The sequence below is a fragment of the Globicephala melas genome, chromosome 2 (assembly GCF_963455315.2).
Source record: "Globicephala melas chromosome 2, mGloMel1.2, whole genome shotgun sequence".
In the NCBI taxonomy this organism is placed as follows: Eukaryota; Metazoa; Chordata; class Mammalia; order Artiodactyla; family Delphinidae; genus Globicephala; species Globicephala melas.
Window position 1 is genome coordinate 51,459,919 of NC_083315.2, and position 20,709 is coordinate 51,480,627.

The 20,709-nt window shown below is 37.9% G+C and overlaps 1 protein-coding gene across 1 annotated transcript in view; it reads right to left on the bottom strand.

The window, feature by feature from the left end:
- Positions 1-1,582: 1,582 nt before the first annotated feature.
- Positions 1,583-20,709, bottom strand: part of GABRG3 (gamma-aminobutyric acid type A receptor subunit gamma3) — a 606,363-nt gene continuing 587,236 nt past the window's right edge. Inside the window, exons 8-10 of the mRNA XM_030873093.2 lie at positions 13,677-13,873; positions 13,347-13,406; positions 1,583-8,173 (exon numbers count right to left, since the gene is read on the bottom strand). Coding sequence (XP_030728953.1) covers positions 7,892-8,173; positions 13,347-13,406; positions 13,677-13,873 — 539 coding nt within the window. The 3' untranslated portion in view covers positions 1,583-7,891. The remainder of the gene's footprint in view (positions 8,174-13,346; positions 13,407-13,676; positions 13,874-20,709) is intronic.

A 20,709-nucleotide genomic window follows, 5' to 3' on the forward strand; every position in this document is an offset into this window, starting at 1 on the left:
TATATATGTACCACGTCTTTATCCATTTATCTGTTGATGGACATTAGAGTTGTTTCCATGTCTTGGCTATTGTATAAACAGTGCTGAAATGAACATTGGGGTGCATGTATCTTTTTGAACCATTTTTCTCCAGATATATATCTAGGAGTGGGATTGCTGGATCATATGTTAGCTCTATTATTTGTTTCTTAAGTAAACTACTTAAAGTTCTCCATAGTAGCTGTACCAATTTACATTCCATGGTCTTCTGAAAGAAATATTATTTTCCAAACAAAAGTTTGTTTCAATTAATAAAAAGTAAATGTTGGCCATAGTAAAAATAATTGTCTCAGATATTCACTCCATAAGGTCAAGGTTTCCGAGGCACTGCAGAATGTAGTGGCTAAGCACACGAGTTCTGAAGTGTTTAAAGCCATATTTCCAGCATTTAAAATATTTTTCTTCATTTTTTCCTAGGTGTCTAACATTGGGCAAGCCTCAGCTTTCTTATCAGTAGAAAGGCGACAACAACAGTACCTCCTTCACAGAGAAGTACTGAGCGATACAGCGCACGTAAAGTTCTTAGCACATAGTCCTCTATAAAGGACAGCTGCTATTGTAATTTACCAGCGAAGGGACCTTCAACTTTGGTGACAGACCAGGGAAAACTTGACAATTCTGGTAAGAGGAAGGAATTAATGAACTTGAAATGTTTACCGGTATTCAAACGTAGATCGAAGTAATCCAAGAAGTAAAAATAAAGATACTTGTGAGTAGTCCAATTGACATCTGAAAACCTAATGCAAAGTTCAGGAGCCTACGTTAAGTCTTGGAGCAGAAGTGAAAGCTGACAGAGGTGGAAGAATATGTCTTATAGCCCACCCTACCCATCATTCCTCCAGTACCTATCCAGGAGCAAACGGTTTGTCTTGCTGAAGTCATAATAGATGAGCTAGGGAACCTGATGATTTTTTTCAGTAAAATGTGTTCCGTTCAAATTGACCCAAGCAGAATGTAAAATCTGTCTTTCCTTCCTGGTGGCAGTTGCCATTGGTTTGCAGTCCTGTTGGCGAACACAGGGTTTTACTTTAGTGTCGGGCTGCAGCCCTTAGGAGCGGCTATTCAGACTTTTCAGGTAGTCAGTTCTCCCTTCCCCATGCATGGATGGTGTTGGAGCAGTAAACCAGAACCTTACCCACACTAACCTATGCCTGGACTGCAGGTGAAGCCCTCCTTGGCTTGGCTAGAGCCGGGTTTCATGCTTTCCATGGGTGCAGGAGGGGTGGCTTGTTCAGAGTGTGGGTTCTCTTTCTGGGCTCTAGCAGGAGTGGAGAAAAAGGGCACATACCTTGAACATAGGTCACTTGTAACATTCCTTCTCTTAACATTTGCAGAATCTTCCTCTGGGTAGGGCTAGCACAAGGGTGAGCTTCTGAGAGGAGCAGTTGGTGTTATAACCCCCTTGGTGTGCAAGGACCCCCATGTGGACCTGAAGGGTCTTAGCAGTCCCCTTTCCAGGTCTCTTGTTTGGCAACCCACAACCAGAAGACATCTACTCAGTTCAAATATTTCTGCCAACATGTGCATTTATTTGTATTAGAAGTACAAATGTAGGAATCCAAATACAAATACAGAGGGCGGCCCAGCCCGCCCAGAGCAGGGCACAGCGGGGATCAGACCGGTGAAACGGGGCGCAGCGCTGCCCGTGTCGCCAAGGCACATTAGGCACGGAGTGCCTGCTTTTCACTAGGACACCACGAGCTGCCCAGCTAGCAGGGAGTCACGTCCTTGACAGAGAGGAGGAGGACAGCAGGACATGGGGCCAAGAGTCAAAACCTCCAGTCCCTCATAGGACGACAGTAGAGCAAGGACTGTGTGAAACCACTTGATGAGGGTGGAGACCCTGACCTGGTCCTCAGCCCACTTCCCTAGAAAAAGACCAGCACACACATTTGTCCAAGGCGCCTCCCCTCCCTGGGTCAGGCTCCTCTACACTGAGCACTCAATGCAGATTCCTAGAGGCTCTCAGATTCTGATATCCATCTCAGAGGAGATGAATTCACAGGCAGGAAAGATTCCACACAGGAAGAGAGCAGACATGTGCATCTTTTCTCCCATTCTGCCTGAGGCATCTCTTAGGGCCCCGACTGTTTTCCTTTACATGCAAGATTCAAAAAGAGAAGACTGCACACTACGGCTCTTACACGTGGCACAGTTCACACTAGACCTGGTGCTCTCTCACATTATACATGAAAGCTGTGTCCTAAACAAGCGCTACAGTGACTATATGCAACCTACATCTTGAAGAACTACTTTTGGCTTATCAGTTAAAATAGACCACAATGCACAAATGACCAAAGAATCACTCAGGTGCACCCTAGTGAAAAAGTGATGATCTTAGTAAAATGCAGGTTTGTTTGGACTCCAAAACAACTTCTGATCAGGTATTAAATTTGATTTTCTTTTTAAAGAAAGAATGTGGTCCCATTCTTCCAGGAAATATATTGTCAGTTCCTCTGTCTGTGTTTTCCTGAAAATGGTTAAGAAGCTAATACGCTATTATTAAGAAACTGTGCTCCTCTTCATTTCAACTATGTTTGGGGTAATACAATTAGAGTAATACACACGCTAATAAGTTTTCCAGTTTTACCACTGTAATGGGGACACAAATTCACACATCACTGCATGTAAACACAAGATTGCCTCTTACTCTTCACAAGACAACCCAGGCCTAATTCCTGAAAATTATTGCTCTCTTAGAATCTTCCAGAGAGAATGCATTTGTGAAGAATGAATATTTCATTTAATCCAGGAGCAGCTTGTAAAGAAAAACATACCATGTAGTTGCACATACATACGTGTGTAAACATGGTTCACTAGCACAAAACTAATCATTTTGAAGGTCAAGAATGATTGAAAGTATCCTTTTAAATGTTTTAATAGAGTTATTCTGAAGAGCTAATGTATAATACTGTAAATTTCATCAATATATTTTACCTGTGTCTATTTCTATCCAAAAGTAAAAATTCCAAGGTATATCAGACTTGTTAGACCTAACAAGTGTAACAAGAAGCGTATTGATATTCTTCATGGGCTAACACAATTTGAGGTGTACACAGAGTGTTCTTCTTTGGGAAAAGAGCTCTTAGCCAATTTAAATGTAACTTCTTGAGAAGGAATTAAAAAGCCAAATGCAGTAAAAGCAGTAACAAAAAACAAAACAATAAAAGCCCAAAAGCAACCAAAGAAAAATTAGATGAAATATCTTCCTAAGGAATCATTTTAAATTCTGATTTGAGGCAGTGTAGACAGATAGGACTTCTGGGACAAAGAGACGCTCTGGAAATGTTTACGGCGACCAAAATTTTGAACTATGATCTGCATATTTTATATTTAAAGTGAAATCAAACTTTTCCATTTTTAAGTTCTAATTGTGTTATGGTTTGGAAAAGACATAAACCTTTCTGCTGAAGGAATAGCTAAAGACTAGCATGGAACATGAAAAAGGACATAGATGATGATGTTGATGGTGTTGTAGTTGTTGGTGATGATGATGATGATAATGCTGATGTAGCATATTTTATTTCTTCTAAAATCCTATCATTCTGCTGCCAACTTAAAAAGGTCGTCAGCAAATTACGAATTTTCTATCAATACTTATCTTTTAATTACATTGAAAGTCACTTCAAACTGAAGCTTTTTCTCTCTTTTTTTTTTGTGCTATACGAACCTCTCACTGTTGTGTCCTCTTCCGTTGCGAAGCACAGGCTCCAGATACATAGGCTCAGGGGCCCAGCCGCTCTGCGGCATGTGGGGTCTTTCCAGACCGGGGCACGAACCCGCATCCCCTGCATCAGCAGGTGGACTCTCAACCACAGCGCCACGAGGGAAGCCTCTCTTTTTCTTTTTATTAACCTCTCTGTAAGCTTCGCGAGCCCTCCTGTTCTAACCAGGGCACGAACTCAATAAATGGGGCAGTTAGCTGATTGGTGGACGAGTTGACTGGAACTGTTAGGTGATAGGGTGGTCGGATCTCGTCGAAGTGACTGAAGTGCAGTTCTGTTTATTGAGGGGCTTTCACCTGTCAGCTGACAAAGCTGACAGCCCAAAACTTTCCTGTTGTAAACATGAATAGCACGTGAAAAACCCTGTTGTAATAAATACTAACTAAATCAAAGCACTCATCATTTGAGGCTGAAAAATCAGTCTGACAGTAAGTTCCTCTACTTTTTAATGGAAAATGAGAACTTTAGTATTGTATTTTGTGAAAAACTGATAAGTGGGAAAAATAGAATCCAAATAACTAGTAAAGAAGAAAATATAGCAGCCACTTCCTGAGTCTGGAGGATTTGATTATTGGCACTCAGTCTTCACTCTCTCCAACCTACACAGTTTAAATTGTTCAGCAGTTTTATTGATAGAAGACCATACTTCCCTGCAAAAACCACTATCACCCTCACGTTGTAGAGTAGCCCATTGGGCTAGGAAAACTGTTGTGTTTACAAATGCAAAAAAAATGACGTGGTGGAGGTAGGTGACTATCTGAATAGCGCAATCAAAATGATTTACATTTCCCTCCCATTATCTGAATGATACATTCATATAGTGTTGCTTTATGTATGTGAGTGTGCATGCTTGTCTTTTGTCTTCCTAATTATCTTCTAGTTCATTTTCTTATATAATAAAATTTTAAAAACCAACTTGGTTGGACTTCTCTGGTGGCGCAGTGGTTGAGAGTCCACCTGCCAATGCAGGGGACATGGGTTTTGCTACAGTCCGGGAAGATCCCACATGCCGCGGAGCAGCTAGGCCCGTGAGCTATGACCGCTGAGTCTGCGCGTCTGGAGCCTGTGCTCCGCAATTGGAGAGGCCACAACAGTGAGAGGCCCGTGTACCGCAAAAAAAAAAAACAAAACAAAAAACAAACAAAAAAACAACTTGGTTAACTCAAAACATTGCAGACTTGTTAGTGTATGTTCAGCTACTTTCTTAGCACTGATATAAAAAAATTTAGTGTGTATGGGAGCAAAGTAATGTTTTGTTCACATTAAAAACCAAAGCATCATTTAACTAGAGAACATTTTGAAAAAAGTAGGAAACATTCTCCATTTTGGCCTGAATAGAAGAAGACCAGGCTTATATCCTGGAATTGCTAATTTGTAATCACAAGAAATTTTAAAGGGAGAGGAACTGCCCTGTCTAATCTTCAAAGATTATCAGACATTTTATTTTAAAAGCATGGTTTTATATTTCAAGAGCTATGACTGACTGAGGTGTTTTCTTATTTTCTCAACATATACGTGTTTTCTCCCCATAATAATAAAAACCTTTTTTTATAGTAAAACGTAAATCACCAAGGAATATGAGAAAGGGGTCTGTCACTTAGCCTGAACTTTTATTTTTTGGCTCTTCTGATGTGATTATTCAATGCAGTGGTAACTGCTAAACTGTGTGAACCTGAAGCTTCCTAAGGCATATTTGAGGAAAAAAATGTACACATTACACACTTCCTCAGTTTTGGACAATTAGAAAGGGGCTTCAAGAGAAAATTGTGAATTTTACATTTACAGTGTGTTCACAATCTGGTACTTTCCCTCTTATTTACATGCACTTCTCTGAATATTTTTAATGTGATCAGGTTCTCAATTCTAATAGTAAACATTTCAATGTACATTTACATCCAATTATGCTTATCCTGAGTCATTCATTTTCTTTTTACAGAAAGAAATTGAAGATTAAATTTCATACTTATATATATATATAAACACTAGTACACTGGTGTGTTTAGATCAGTAGAATGACTGAGGTTGGAGAGGAGAGAATGTTGGATTCAGAAAACAGAGATGATGCTATACATATAATTTCATAAGAGTTGCCAATTATGCTTAAATATTGAATGGCCTTGAAACGAGAAGCATCAGTAAACATTTCTGAAGGTATAATTGGAATAAATATATGTTATAAAAATGCTTTTAGGTTATTTTCTTCCCCAGAATTTCACTGGCAAATTGTCTCCTCCAGAACTTCTTTTAAGAAAGAATAGATTGAAAGTCTTCATACTGTTAGAAGTTATAAAGTAGGGAACTGTGTTTGAGAACAACTTGGGCTGCCCTCCTTGAGTGGAATTTGGTCAGGACACCTCCAGAGCCCTCCTCTGTGGATGAGTGTGAGGTTGATGTATTAGGGATAGGGTGAGACTGCTAATAGGTAAAATTCTCCAATTGAAGAGAAATTTCATTTAGGCCAATAAGTTCAAACTGTTTCTCTACAAATACTCATTGTTATTTTATGTTTTAAATTGGATTCTCTAAATAAAAGCCAACTGGCTTGTGGCCTATGTAGCAACTAAAACATCAAATGGCAGGAAGGAAGTTGACGGGAAGAAACTCAGTATCTCACATTATATAGACATCCTTGAAAACTGCATGATAAATATATCAGTATATCTGCATTCACTTGATACTAAACAGTGTTCATACAAATAGACTAATTTCAACTTTTTCTGGTCTTTTCCACTCATCTTTTCTGTGTATCGTCTACATTCAGTAAAGTGTATGAAATTAGCACTTTTCTATATCTTTTCTATATCTTCATAATGTTTTATCTTTTTTCTGAGTAATATATGTCCAAATATATAATTAAAATAAAATGTAATTTCCAATAAAACAAATACAATTTTCTGAATGAGAAAGAGGAAAAAAAATTAGTACGAAATTTTTAATAATGCCAACAGATATTTATGTGTTAACCTACCGGTAGGACTTTTTCTTTTCCTATCAATGATGGAAAGCTTCTGAAGAGTCATGTGAAGTACATACTAGCAGCCAGTTATAACAAAGAACTAACATCAAGAAGCAACTTGGCTTTGTGTTATAAAAATATCAAAAAAGTAATAATTTCAAGGTTTTTTTTCCTTTGGATTCTTGCTACATATCCATATTTCAAAGTATAAAATAATTTTTTCTTCAAAATGTATCATTGATGATAACCGTTACCCATTTTTTTGCTTCTAAAGTTGATTTCACTTGAAACAATATTCACTAAGAAAATTTTGTAAAAATTCTATGTACACTTCTTTCACACACTGGAAAGCAATGTCAAAACAATGGCTTATGAATGCTGTATACCCATCTTTGAAAGATAATCATTGAACTCATAATAGCATATACTGTGGGGTTCACCTTCGTCTAGTAAAACACAACTCAAGGTAAAATGTTGAACTACTGGTGTTCAAAGATAAACATCTTTGACTTTAGCTACATGAGAATTTTGAAAATTCATTTTTTTTCTCAACTGAAAACTTGTGGATAATGCATATACATCCTTCCCAAGCCTAGGGTGAAGTTATTAAAGAATGCCAACCAGTGAAGATGGTGCCAGAGCAAAGAGGCCACAGAGAGAGGAAACTGGGTGGTAACTCACTGCAGTTCACACTTGAACTCAGATTGCCTGGGCGCTGAGATCAGTAGAGTGTATCTTGGCCAGCAGTGACTTCGCATACATGGACACCGGTGCTGCCAACGGTTGCAAAGAAAAGATACAGAAAGGGGCCGGGCCTAAGAGCTTCTCAGATATTTGCTTGTAGATTTCACAGATTTCTTCACAAGGAAAATTCGCAGCTGCTTCCAATATCCAGAAAAATATATCTCCACGTTACAGATTCAGTAAGAATTAACAAGAATATCACTTTAAAACTCAATTAACCTGTTTGTGTGCTCGCATGTTTGTGTGAGCCTGAAATACATAATAGAAATATTTGCCACATACTCCTACGCTGCTCAAAGGTATTACATAATTTCAGATAAACTGAGTAGTATCTTTCCTTGCTACTCCAATTGATCACTATTGGTCTGGGTAGGGCCAAAGTTTAGAAGGAAACCTAACACTCTTCATTTTTCACCAGGAGGAAAATTTAGAGATACAGATATCCCACCCAATAGACCAAGTTGAAGAGCAGGAACGATGTAGGGAAAAAGACCCGAGAATATGAGTCTAGTTCCAAGATGTCTATGTGAATACGCCCTTTTCTCCAAGATCCTGATTTGCATTCTTCATAGCAGCAGAAGAAGCTCTGACAGTCTTTCCCATCCAGACACTCATAGACACAGGTGTCTTCAAATTCCTGCCAGTACACGGAATTGTTTAGGGTAACCATTGCCGGTGGTGGTGGACTCATATCAAGGAGAGAATAGTTCTGCTGGCAACAAGAAAAACACAAATATCAACATGAGATGAATCAAGATCAGCCCAAGGTGTATCAAGAAATAAGTACAGTTTATGCCTGTTCAATAAATAAAGAGGACTGTGCCATGCCCTATGCCCACCCTCATTCCTGCTCTGAAAAGTTCAGTCTTTGCAAATTTAATGCATGAAAAACTACAGTGACGTTTGCAAATCTTGTATTTCTTGGGTTACTGATAAGGGAGAATAAGCCTATTTTCAAATGTGTATTTGCAATTTCAAGTCCCTGTTCTGCCTATTTCTCTTCTGATTTGGAGTACACACACACACACACACACACACACACACACACACACACACACATAAAATTCCGCAAATGTTAAAAAATACATATAATAAAGTGTGGAGAAGTAAAGTTCTTTTTTTTAAATTATCAAAGAGTATTTTTAAAAAGTACATAAGGATGATGAGAGAATCTTCTTGTTCCATGCAATTCAGGTGAAAAATGAGTTTTCAATGTGTGGATACCAGACATTGCTTGTCATCTCTAGATAGCCAAAATCTGTGTACAATTGGAATGTTATATTTTCTACTTCACAAGCTCTCCTCCTGATGTTGGAAGTCAGTATGGAGCAGATAAGGAGACAGGACAATTTACAGTCACACATAAATGAGAATAGTTTGATTAAATATATTTGTAGCTCTGTGGAGTCAAACCACAGAGAAGCAGGTAGAGATGTAGAGCATTCGGTATTACTACTGGTAGCCTTTGGGGACATGTTTTTAATTCGGAAGTGATTGTGTGTGAGGACCGACCTTAATCAAGATGTCCTCGTCCTACTGTGCACAAGCCAATAGCCAGACAGGAGCATCACGGTGCAGCTGTCTACTTTCATCAACAATTCTAGGCAATGGGCAGAAATGAAAATTTTGCTCTAAGTTAGGTTATAATGTAGATACATATCCTCCCTCTCCCTGAGAGGGTGTAAATATCACCTGAAGGTTTGCTAAAAAAACAGATTCCTGTGTCTGTCTGAAGTATTAGTATTTTTCTAACAAATTCCAGTTGGAAAATATCTGCCTTTATTGAAAATGGCACATGAATTCTGACAGTGTTCAGCCAGATTTTCATCATATTTCTTCAACACTTTGTACCTGTGTAGGGTCACACAGAGAAGCTCAGCAATTACAGGCAGGCGAGCCCAACAGAAGGAGCTTACTCAAAATGGACATCAGAAGCCTCTGCAGGGAAAGAGCTCACTAGAGAGTCAAAGGGTGCTCATGGAGGTCCCAGGCTAAAACTATAAGATATCTGGGACAAAACTGCCTATCACACTCCCTATCCCACCTCTCGAGGTGGTCACACAGCACCGAGCTGATCTCCCTGTGCTATGTGGCTGCTTCCCACTAGCTGTCTGTTTTACAATTGGTAGTGTATATATGTCAATGTTACTCTCTCACTTTGTCCCAGATTACCCTTGTTCCTCCTCGTGTACTCAAGCCTATTCTCTAGGTCTGCGTCTTTATTTTTGTCCTGCCACTAGGTTCATCAGAACGGTTTTTGATTCCACATATATGTGTTAGCATACGGTATGTTTTTCTCTCTTTATGACTTACTTCACTCTGTATGACAGACTGTGGGTCCAGCCATGTCACTCCAAATGACTATTAAGTTTCACTTTATGACTAATCCATTGTACATATTGTCATATCTTCTTTATCCATTCATCTGTCGATGGACATTTAGCTTACTTCCATGACCTGGCTATTATAAATAGTGCTGCAATGAATATTGACGTCCATGTCTCTATTTTGAATTATGGTTTTCTCAAGGTATATGCCCAGTAGTGGGATTGCAGCATCATATGGTAGTACTGTTTTGGTTTTAAAGGACCCTCCATACTGTTCTTCTTAGTTGCCATATCAATTTACTTTCCCACCAAGAGTGCAAAAGTGTTCACTTTTCACCTTCGCAGCATTTATTTCTAGTTTTTTGTGTGATGTCCATTCTGACTGGTGTGAGGTGAAAACTTGTAGTTTTGATTTGCATTTCTCTAATGATTAGTGATGTTATCATCCTTTCATGAGTTTGTTAGCACTCTGTATATCCTCTTTGGAGAAATGTCTATTTAGGTCTTCTGCCCATTTTTGGATTGTTTTTTGAAATTACGCTGCATGAGCTGCATTTTGGAGATTAATCCTTTATCAGTTGCTTCATTTGAGGGTTTTTTTTCATATATATATAATTTGCTAGGCAAAAGCTTTTAAGCTTCATTAGGTTCCACTTGTTTACTTGGGTTTTTATTTCCATTTCTCTAGGTGGTTGGTCAGAAAGGATATTTCTGTGATTTCTGTAATAGAGTTTTCAAAGCTTTTGACATAATTCAAAACCCATTTATGAAAAGACTCTCCAGAAAGTAGACGTAGAAGGAACCTACCTCAACATAATAAAGTCCATATATGATAAACCCACAGACAAACCCACATCATCCTCAATGGTGAAAAACTAAAAGCATTTCCACTAACATCGGGAAAAAATTTGCCTACTCCTACTGTTATTATTCAACGGCATTTTGGAAGTTTTAGCCACGGCAATTGGAGAAAAAGAAATAAACGGAATCGCAATCGAAAACAAGCGGTAAAACTGTCACTGTTTGCAGAAGACATGATACAACACCTGGAGTACCCTAAAGATGCTACCAGAAAACTGCTAGAGCTAATCATTGAATTTGGTAAAATAGCACGATATAAAAGTAATGCAGAAAAATCGCTTGAATTCCTACACACTAACGACGAAAAATCTGAAAGAGAAATTGAGGAAACATTCCCATTTACCACTGCAACAAAAAGAATAAAATTTCTAGGAATAAACTTTCCTAAGGAGACAAAAGATCTGTATGCCGAAATCTATGACACTGTTGAAAGAAATTAAAGACGATACAAACAGATGGAGAGATATATATCATGTTCTTATGTTGGAAGAATGAACAATGTGAAAATGTACTACCCAAAGCAATCTACAGGTTCAATGCAATCCCTATCAAACTATCCATGGCATTTTTCACAGAACTAGTATTTTAAAATTCACAATTTGTATCGCAACACAAAAGACTACGAATAGCCAAAGCAATCAAACAAAAGGAAACAAAAGGAGCTGGAGGAATCAGCGTCCCTGACTTCAGACATACTACAAAGCTACACTAATTAAGACAGTATGTTACTGGCACAAAAACAAAACTAGATAAATTGGAACAGGATAGAAAGTTCAAAGATGAACTGAGGCCCACGAGGTCACCTTATCTTTGATAATAGAGGCAAGAATATACAATGGAGAAAAGACAGCCTCTTCAATAGGTGGTGCTGAGAAAACTAGACAGCTACAAGTAAAAGAATGAAATTAGAACACTTCTTAACACCATACACAAAAATAAACTCAAAATCGATTATAGATTTAAATATAAAGCTTGACACTATAAAATTCTTAGAGGATAATAAAATAGATATTTTAATTAAGGAGTCTCCAAGGTCATCTTCAGTCCAGCTAGGTTCCTTCCCGACTCACTCCTGTTTCGCCTGTTTGTATATTGCAGCAATGTGACTTTCTCAGAACGCTGTTTCCTGGCAGCAGGTACTACTGCACACCCAGAGTGGACTAGCCTTGCATACTATGGGCTGGGAAATCGTGGCACAGTTATTTGGACAACTTTCCCCAAAGCAATGTGTGGTCATCAGAGGAGCCTGCTGCTGACCCTCATCGCAGAGAGGTTGCTCATCTCTGCTTTTCCTTTTCGGAGGTAGTGGCCCGTCAACTAAACTAACATGTGGATCTTTCAGAATAGAGTTGAAGATATTGTCAGCTAACTCCCCCTTCCTCTTTCTTCTGAACTTCTGTTGAAGTTTTCTCTGACTGCGTCTTTGCACATAGCCTGGAACTTTTTCTGTCTGTGAATTGTTTTTCTATGACTTTCTTCAGGGTCATTACACTTTCCTGCTTAAGAAAAATAAATTCTTCTAGCTTCTAGTTATTCTTTCTTTTGACAGTATCATTTCTACACCACTGATGTCAATATTTCTTTCTCCACTCCGAGCACTCTGGCAGTGTGAAGACTGAGAGTGGAGGAAGATATAATGTGCTCTCCGGCCTCAGGCTATTCGTTCTGATATTTCTCTGTTATTCAGCATCCCCCGCTCCCACCCGTTCACCTTACTTTTCAATGCGTTGTTATTTGGCAGCATTTGATGGCCAGAACTATATGTTCACTGTGTAAAAATGGCCTTACCTTCTGTCAGAACTACAATGATACACACTTGAAGAAATGCTGAAGAAAATTGTCTGAAATGCACTGAACATACGGTGCTGATCAGCAGTTAGAAAACCAATTGTGGTGTATGCTTGGGCATAAATTATTGTCAATTTCTGAGTTCACATGTATAAAGGAATAGAAATAGTTATACGTAAAAATTGTTATATGATAAAAGCGGTAGCGCACATCAATGATTTAAAGACATATTTTTCAATAAATTCTTACATTAATCCATACAATCAATATTCAAGCACATTAATAATTAAATATAACAATTTTTCTTTAAATTGTGAAACCTTACTCAATATTTAAGAGGCCTTATGTTTTCAACATCTCGGCGTCCTTTCAGTAGAATGGGTGTTGTGAGGATAAATGAGTTGATACATGTACTGGTGGAATGCATTTTGGCAAAACTTGTGCAATCTTTGGCATAGCCAATTCTGCGTCTAAGAATTTAGACTAATAGTTACAAGTATGTACAGAACTGTAATGATAAAAATATGTTTACAAGTGAAAAAGTGTGGATTAGCCCTTTGTCCAGCCAAGATTGTGCATCAGTCATGAACATATGATACAATTATTAAGATGATCCTATAAATTAATATTTTGACCCAGAAATGTATTTATAATTATTTTTGAGTTACAGGAATATATATGGTATACACTTTTACCCGGGGGGGGTGGGTAGAAGGAGTGATTTTTTTCCCTTTATTTTCCAAATTTTCTTAATTGGACATATTTTAAAGAATTAAGTACATTTTTGAAGGGAGTACATGCATTATTCATTGGCCTCCAATAAGTGCATATGTAAACAATAATATCTTTCTATTGTAGTTTATCCAGAGTTCTCAGAAATATTTGCACTTGCAGTGCTATACGTACGGAGGGGGCTTGTAGACTTAAGCGTTCATGAATCCATCTTGAGGAATCTGGATATAGTAACTACAAGGAAATCAGAAAAAGTATTTAGAAAACTACTATGGAAATCTGCATCACAAAACACTGGTAAAGCGTAATCTTTAAAGTATGATCACATCAGTCCACGCCACTGGTAGGTGAAGCTGAAGAGTGCTTGAATGTCACATTCATATCTTTGGAATACCTGTGTTGTATTTTTAAAGACTTCTTCAACTATTTATATCATTATATAAGATCCTATGAATAAGAATCATTTACCTATCCTCCCAGAAAATCTTTGCTACTGGAACTCACCGATGTCTTTTTCTTAGTGCTAGCTGGTTTTCTACAACTTGAATAGTAGTTGAGGGTAGCATACTCCATCAAAGCAGCAAAGACAAATAAGAAGCAAACGGTCACGAAGAGGTCCATGGCTGTCACATAGGAAACACGAGGCAAGGATTTCCTGGCTATGGTGCTGAGTGTGGTCATGGTCAGCACTGTGGTTATGCCTGCACAGGGAACACATACCAAGTTGTGAAAGGGGTCACACAGAATCCCTCCATTGCGACACAGTGTTTTATTTTTATGTGACTGCTTCTTGACATTGCATAAATAGAATACATTTAATTGTAATTTTGTAAGCAACAATTCCATAAAATGTTTTATTATAGTCTTAACATTAAAATACCTGAATTAAGTTAATATCTTCCAGTTTATTCAGTTATTCTCGTACTGTTTGACATTTTGCCTCTTAAATATATTTTTAATGAAAATACAGTTTTCAGTCCCCTGTACTTTCCGTCAGTTCGTCATCTCACACTTTTTTCTGCCCAGATAAACCACTTTTTGTCTTCTTCTCTATGCAACTTGTAAACTCTTTTTCTTGAAGACTCAGCACTCTTTCTGAGGCAAACGGCTTCGTAGTACCCCAGGCAGATCTGATAATATGTAGTTTCACTATTCCTGTACCTTCTATGTACCTTACTCTTCTGCTTCTCACAGAGAATTGCATATGTCTTTGCAGTATGTCTCCCTGAACTGACTGTGTGATCATTAAGAGAAAAACTGTATCTTGCTCATCTTGCTTGCCTATTACCTAATATTGTGCTTAGCATTCTAGGCTTTTCAATAAGTGCTTTGCATAAGTGTATTGATTCTTTGATTAATTCGTTAACTAATCACACTCGATTCAATCTATTTCATATATGTCGGCTAACACTAAAGATTTAATCAAAGACTGTGGAAAAAATTAGGAAAGGGTCATACATGTGATGAAAGAAGAACAAGAAAAGGAAATGGAGTTTACTAAAATGAAGAGTGAAATAACTGGATGATTATCATGTGAAATGATGAGCCTGCAGGAAATTAGAACATGCAAGAGCTGTCAGACAGGCAGGCTAGTGACATAGACAACAGACTCACAAGAATAGACATTTTAACACTCCACCTCTGTGATTTAAAGGGAGTACTATAAAATACCTGCCCAGAAGTACTTAATCAGGGATCAGGTATACGTGACAGATGCACACACATCAGATACCAGGTTTGCAGTTTGCATCCCAGCTACAGTTTAGTGCATATCTGGCCTGGTAATCAGCAAAGGCCAGTTGTAGAATAAATCAAACAGCACAGCATAAACAGCTTGAGTAGGTGTACAAGATAATGAACTAGAAATCAACGGCTTCAGCCTTGCTCTTGGCTTTTCAACATTTGGTCATATAAAGTTACCTTGTTTAAAATGAGTTTCTTTAATCAATTCAGTGAAAATAGGATGCCAGGCTCTCCATGTTGTAGGTGAGCAAGTTGTGAAACTTTTTGTAAAAATGATTTGTAAATTTGAAAAGTCTACACTGTTGACAGGTATTTTTATGAAAGAAGATTTCACAATAAATATATGTCCAATTTAATTTTTTAAAAAAGTGTTGACCATGTCATCTCTACAGAATTTATAAGTAGGTATTTTTCAGTAAAATTGGGTATTTTTACCTAACTTCTTCAAAACTTTTTTCTCATGTTTTGGAACACCAGGTGCAGTTATGTTATACATCTTCATACTGTCTCAAAGATCACTGAGGCTCTGTTCATTTTAAATATTTTGGTTCCCTCTTTTCTTCTGATTAGTTAAATTTTATATGATGGTTTTCAATTATACATGACATTTTTCCCCTGCCATTTTTCAATCTGCTCTTAAGCTCATCTAGTGATTTTTTTTCAATTCGACTATTATACATTTAACTCTAGAATTTCTTTTTTAATATACTACATCAGCTATTATCCATCTGGTCATCTGGTAATTCATTATTTTATTTTAAATCCTTGAATATTTGTAATCATACATGCTTTTACAGATAGTTTCCTGTAATTGATATTTAATCTCATAGCGTTGTGGTGAGAAAAGATACTTGATACAATTTCAATTTTCTTAAATTTACCAAGGCTTGATTTGTGACCCAAGATATGATCTATCTTGGAGAATGTTCCATGAGCAATTCAGAAAAATGTATATTCTGTTGTGTTTGATCAAATGTCCTATCTGTTGATTCAACATCAGAGTTGCATTTTTTTTACATCTTTATTGGAGTGTAATTGCTTTACAATGGTGTGTTAGTTTCTGCTTTATAACAAAGTGAACCACTTATACATATGTTCCCATATATCTTCCCTCTTGCGTCTCGCTCCCTGCCACCCTCTTTATCCTACCACTCTAGGTAATCACAAAGCACAGAGCTAATCTCCCTGTGCTATGCGGCTGCTTCCCACTAGCTAGCTATTTTATGTTTCGTAGTGTACGTTTGGGAGTGTATTTTACGTTTGGCCTGCAGTTTTCTTTCTTTGTGACGTCCTTGTCTGCTTTTGGTATCAGGGTGATGGTGGCTTCGTAGAATGAGTCTGGGAGTGTTCCACCCTCTGCTATATTTTGGAAGAGTTTGACAAGGATAGGTGTCAGCTCCTCTCTAAATGTTTCAAAGTGCCTGTGAAGCCATCTGGTCCTGGACTTTTGTTTGTTGGAAGATTTTTAATCAAAGTTTCAATGTCAGTGCCTGTGGTTGTTCTGTTAATATTTTCTATTTCTTCCTGATTCAGCGTTTGCAGGTTGTGCAACTCTAAGAATTTGTTCATTTCTTCCAGGTTGTCTATTTTATTGGCGTAGAGTTGTTTGTAGTAATCTTTCATCTTTTGTATTTCTGCAGTGTCAGTTTTTACTTCTCCATTTTCGTTTATAATTCTATTGATTTGAGTCATTTCCCTTTTTTGCTTGATGAGTTTGGCTAATGGTTTATCAGTTTTATCTTCGCAAATAACCAGGTTTTAGTTTTATTGATCTTTGCTATCGTTTTCTTCATTTCTTTTTCATGTATTTCTCATCTGATCTTTATGATTTCTTTCCTTCTGCTAACTTTGGGGTTCTTTTGTTCTTCTTTTTCTAATTGCTTTAGGTGCAAGATTAGGTTGTTTAACCTCTTCAATAAGTGGTGCTGGGAAAACTGGACAGGTACATGTAGAAGTATGAGATTAGATCACTCCCTAACAGCATGCAGAAAAATAAGCTCAAAATGGATTAAAGACCTAAATGTACGGCCAGAAACTTTCAAACTCTTAGAGGAAAACATACACAGAAGACTCACTAAGTCACAGCAAGATCCTTTTTGACCCATCTCCTAGAGAAATGGAAATAAAAACAAAATAAATGGGACCTAATGAAACTTCAAAGCTTTTGCGCAGCAAAGGAAACCATAAACAAGACCAAAAGACATCCCTCAGAATGGGAGAAAATATTTGTCAATGAAGCAACTGACAAAGGATTAATTTCCAATATTTACAAGCAGCTCATGCAGCTCAATAACAACAACAAAAAAAAAAACCAAACAACCCAATCCAAAAATGGGCAGAAGACCTAAATAGACATTTCTCCAAAGAAGATATACAGGTTGCCTACAAACACATGAAAGAATGCTCAACATCATTAATCATTAGAGAAATGCAAATCAAAACTAAAATGAGATATCATCTCACACCAGTCAGAATGGCCATCATCAAAAAATCTAGAAACAATAACTGCTGGAGAGGGTGTGGAGAAAAGGGGACACTCTTGCACTGTTGGTGGGAATGTAAATGGGTACAGGCACTATGGAGAACAGTGTGGAGGTTCCTTAAAAAACTACAACTAGAACTGCCATATGACCCAGGAATCCCACTACTGGGCATATACCCTGAGAAAACCATAATTCAAAAAGATCATGTACCAAAATGTTCGCTGCAGCTCTATTTACAATAGCCAGGAGATGGAAACAACCTAAGTGCCCATTGTCGATGGATAAAGATGTGCCACACAATGGAATGCAATGGAATATTACTCAGCTATAAAAAGAAACGAAATTGAGCTATTTGTAATGAGGTGGCTAGACCTAGAGTCTGTCATACAGAGTGAAGTAAGTCAGAAAGAGAAAGACAAGTACCGTATGCTAACACATATATATGGAATTTAAGGGAAAAAAATGTGAAGAACATAGGGGTAAGACAGGAATAAAGACACAGACCTACTTGAGAACGGCCTTGAGGATATGGGGAGGGGGAAGGGTGAGATGTAACAAAGCGCGAGAGAGGCATAGACGTATATACACTACCAAACGTAAGATAGATAGCTAGTGGGAAGCAGCCAAATAGCACAGGGAGATCAGCTCAGTGCTTGGTGACAGCTTGGAGGGGTGGGATAGGGAGGGTGGGAGGGAGGGAGACGCAAAAGGGAAGAGATATGGCTACATACGTATATGTATAACTGACTCACTTTGTTATAAAGCAGAAACTAACACACCATTGTTAAGCAATTATAGCCCAATAAACGTTAAAAAAAATACAAGAAAGCCTTGCCTAAATGAAAAAAAAAAATTAAGTTGTTTATTCGAGATGTTTCCTGTTTCTTAAATTAGGATTCTATTGCTATAAATTTCCCACTTAGAACTGCTTTTGCTGCATCCCATAGGTTATGGTTCGTTTTGTCTCCATTTTCATTTGTTTATATGTATTTTTTTATTTCCTCTTAGATTTCTTCAGTGATCACCTCGTTATTAAGTAGTGTATTATTTAGCCTCCATGTGTTTGTATTTTTTACAGATCTTTTCCTGTAATTGATAGCTAGTCTCATGGCGTTGTGGTCAGAAAAGATAATTGATACCACTTCAATTTTCTTAAATTTACCAAGGCTTGATTTGTGACCCAAGATATGATCTATCCTGGAGAATGTTCCATGAGCAATTCAGAAAAATGTATATTCTGTTGTGTTTCATCGAATGTCCTATAAATATCAAATCCATCTTGTTTAATGTATCATTTAAAGCTTGTGTTTCCTTATTTATTTTCATTTTGGATGATCGGTCCTTTGGTGAAAGTAGGGTGTAAGTCCCCTACTATGAATGTGTTACTGTTGATTTCCCCTTTTATGACTGTATTTGCCTTATGTGTTTAGGTGCTCCTAATTTGGATACATAAATATTTACAATTGTAATATCTTCTTCTTGGATAGATCATTATGTAGTGTCCGTCTTCGTCTCTTCTAATAGTCTTTATTATAAAGTCTATTTTGTCTGATATGAGAATTGTTACTCCAGCTTTCTTTTGGTTTCCACTAGCATGTCTCTAGGTCTGTTATGGGTATCTTGTAGACAGCATATACATGGGTTTCTTTTTGTATCCATTCAGCCACTCTGTGTCTTTTGGTGGGAGCATTTAAACCATATAAATAAGGTCATTATCGATATGTATTATCGATATGTATGTTCCTATTCTTATTTCTTAATTGTTTTGTGTTTGTTATTGTAGGTCTTTTCCTTGCCTTGTGTTTCTTGCCTAAAGAAGATTCTTTAGCATTTGTTGTAAAGCTTGTTTGGTGGTTTTGAACTCAGTTTTTGCTTGTGTGTAAATGTTTTAATTTCTCCATCAAATCTGAATGATACCCTTGCTGGGTAATCTTGGTTGTACGATTTTCTCCTTCATCACTTTAAATATGTCCTGCCAGTCCCTTCTGGCTTGCAGAGTTTCTGCTGAAAGGTCAGCTCTTAACCTTATGGGGATTCCCTTGTGTGTTATTTTTCCCTTGCTGCTTTTAATATGTTTTCTTTGTATTTAATTTTGACAGTTTGATTACTATGTGTTTTGGCGTGTTTCTCCTTGGATTTATCCTGTATGGGACTCTGTGCTTCCTGGACCTGATTAACTATTTCCTTTCCCATATTAGGGAAGTTTTCAACTATAATCTCTTCAAATATTTTCTCAGTTCCTTTCTTTTTCTCTTCTTCTTCTGGAACACCTACAATTTGAATATCAGTTTGTTTAATGTTGTCCCAGAGGTCTCTGAGACTGTTCTCAGTTCTTTTCTTTCACTTTATTCTGCTCTGCAGTAGTTATTTCCACTACGTTATCGTCCAGGTCACTTTTCCGTTCTTCTGCCACAGTTTTTCTGCTATTGATCCCTTCTAGAGTATTTTTAATTTCACTTATTGTGTTCTTCATCGTTGCTTGTTTTCTCTTTAGTTCTTCTAGGTCCTTGTTAAATGATTCTTGCATTTTTTTCTATCCTATTTCCAAGATTTTTGATCATCTTTACTATCATTATTATAAATTCCTTTTCAGGTAGACTGCCTATTTCCTCTTCATTTGTTAGGTGTAGTGGGATTTTATCTTTCTCCTTCATCTGCTGTGTATTTTTCTGTCTTCTCATTTTGCTTATCTCACTGTGTTTGGGGTCTCCGTTTTGCTGGAGGCAGGTTCATAGTTCCCATTCTTTTTGATGTCTGTCCCCAGTAGCTAAAGTTGGTCCAGTGGATTGTGTAGGCTTACTGGTGGAGGGGAGTGGTGCCTGTGTTCCGGTGGATGAGGCTGGATTTTGTCTCCTGCCCCTTCGGCAGGTCCAGACTTTTCCCCGGACTCCCTCCAGGCTAGCCATAGTGCAGTAACCTCCTCATGCTGTGTTCACGCCACCAGTCCTCTCCCTGCCCTCCGACTGAAGCCCGAGCCTCAGTTCCCAGCCCCGCCAGCCCTGGCGGTTGAGCAGAAAAGCCTCTCGGGCTGTGCTCTCCTCTGCGGCTCCGAAGCTATCCCCCGCTGCCACCTGCAGTCTCCACCCGCAAAGGGGCTTCTAGTGTGTGGAAACCTTTCCTCCTTCAACGCTCCCTCCCACTGGTGCAGGTCCCGTCCTTATTCTTTTGGCTCTGTTTATTCTTTTTTCTTTTGCCCTACCCAGGTACGTGGGGACTTTCTTGCCTTTTGGGAGGTCTGAGGTCTTCTGCCAGCGTTCAGTGGGTGTTCTATATGAGCAGTTCCACATGTAGATGTATTTCTGTTGTATCTC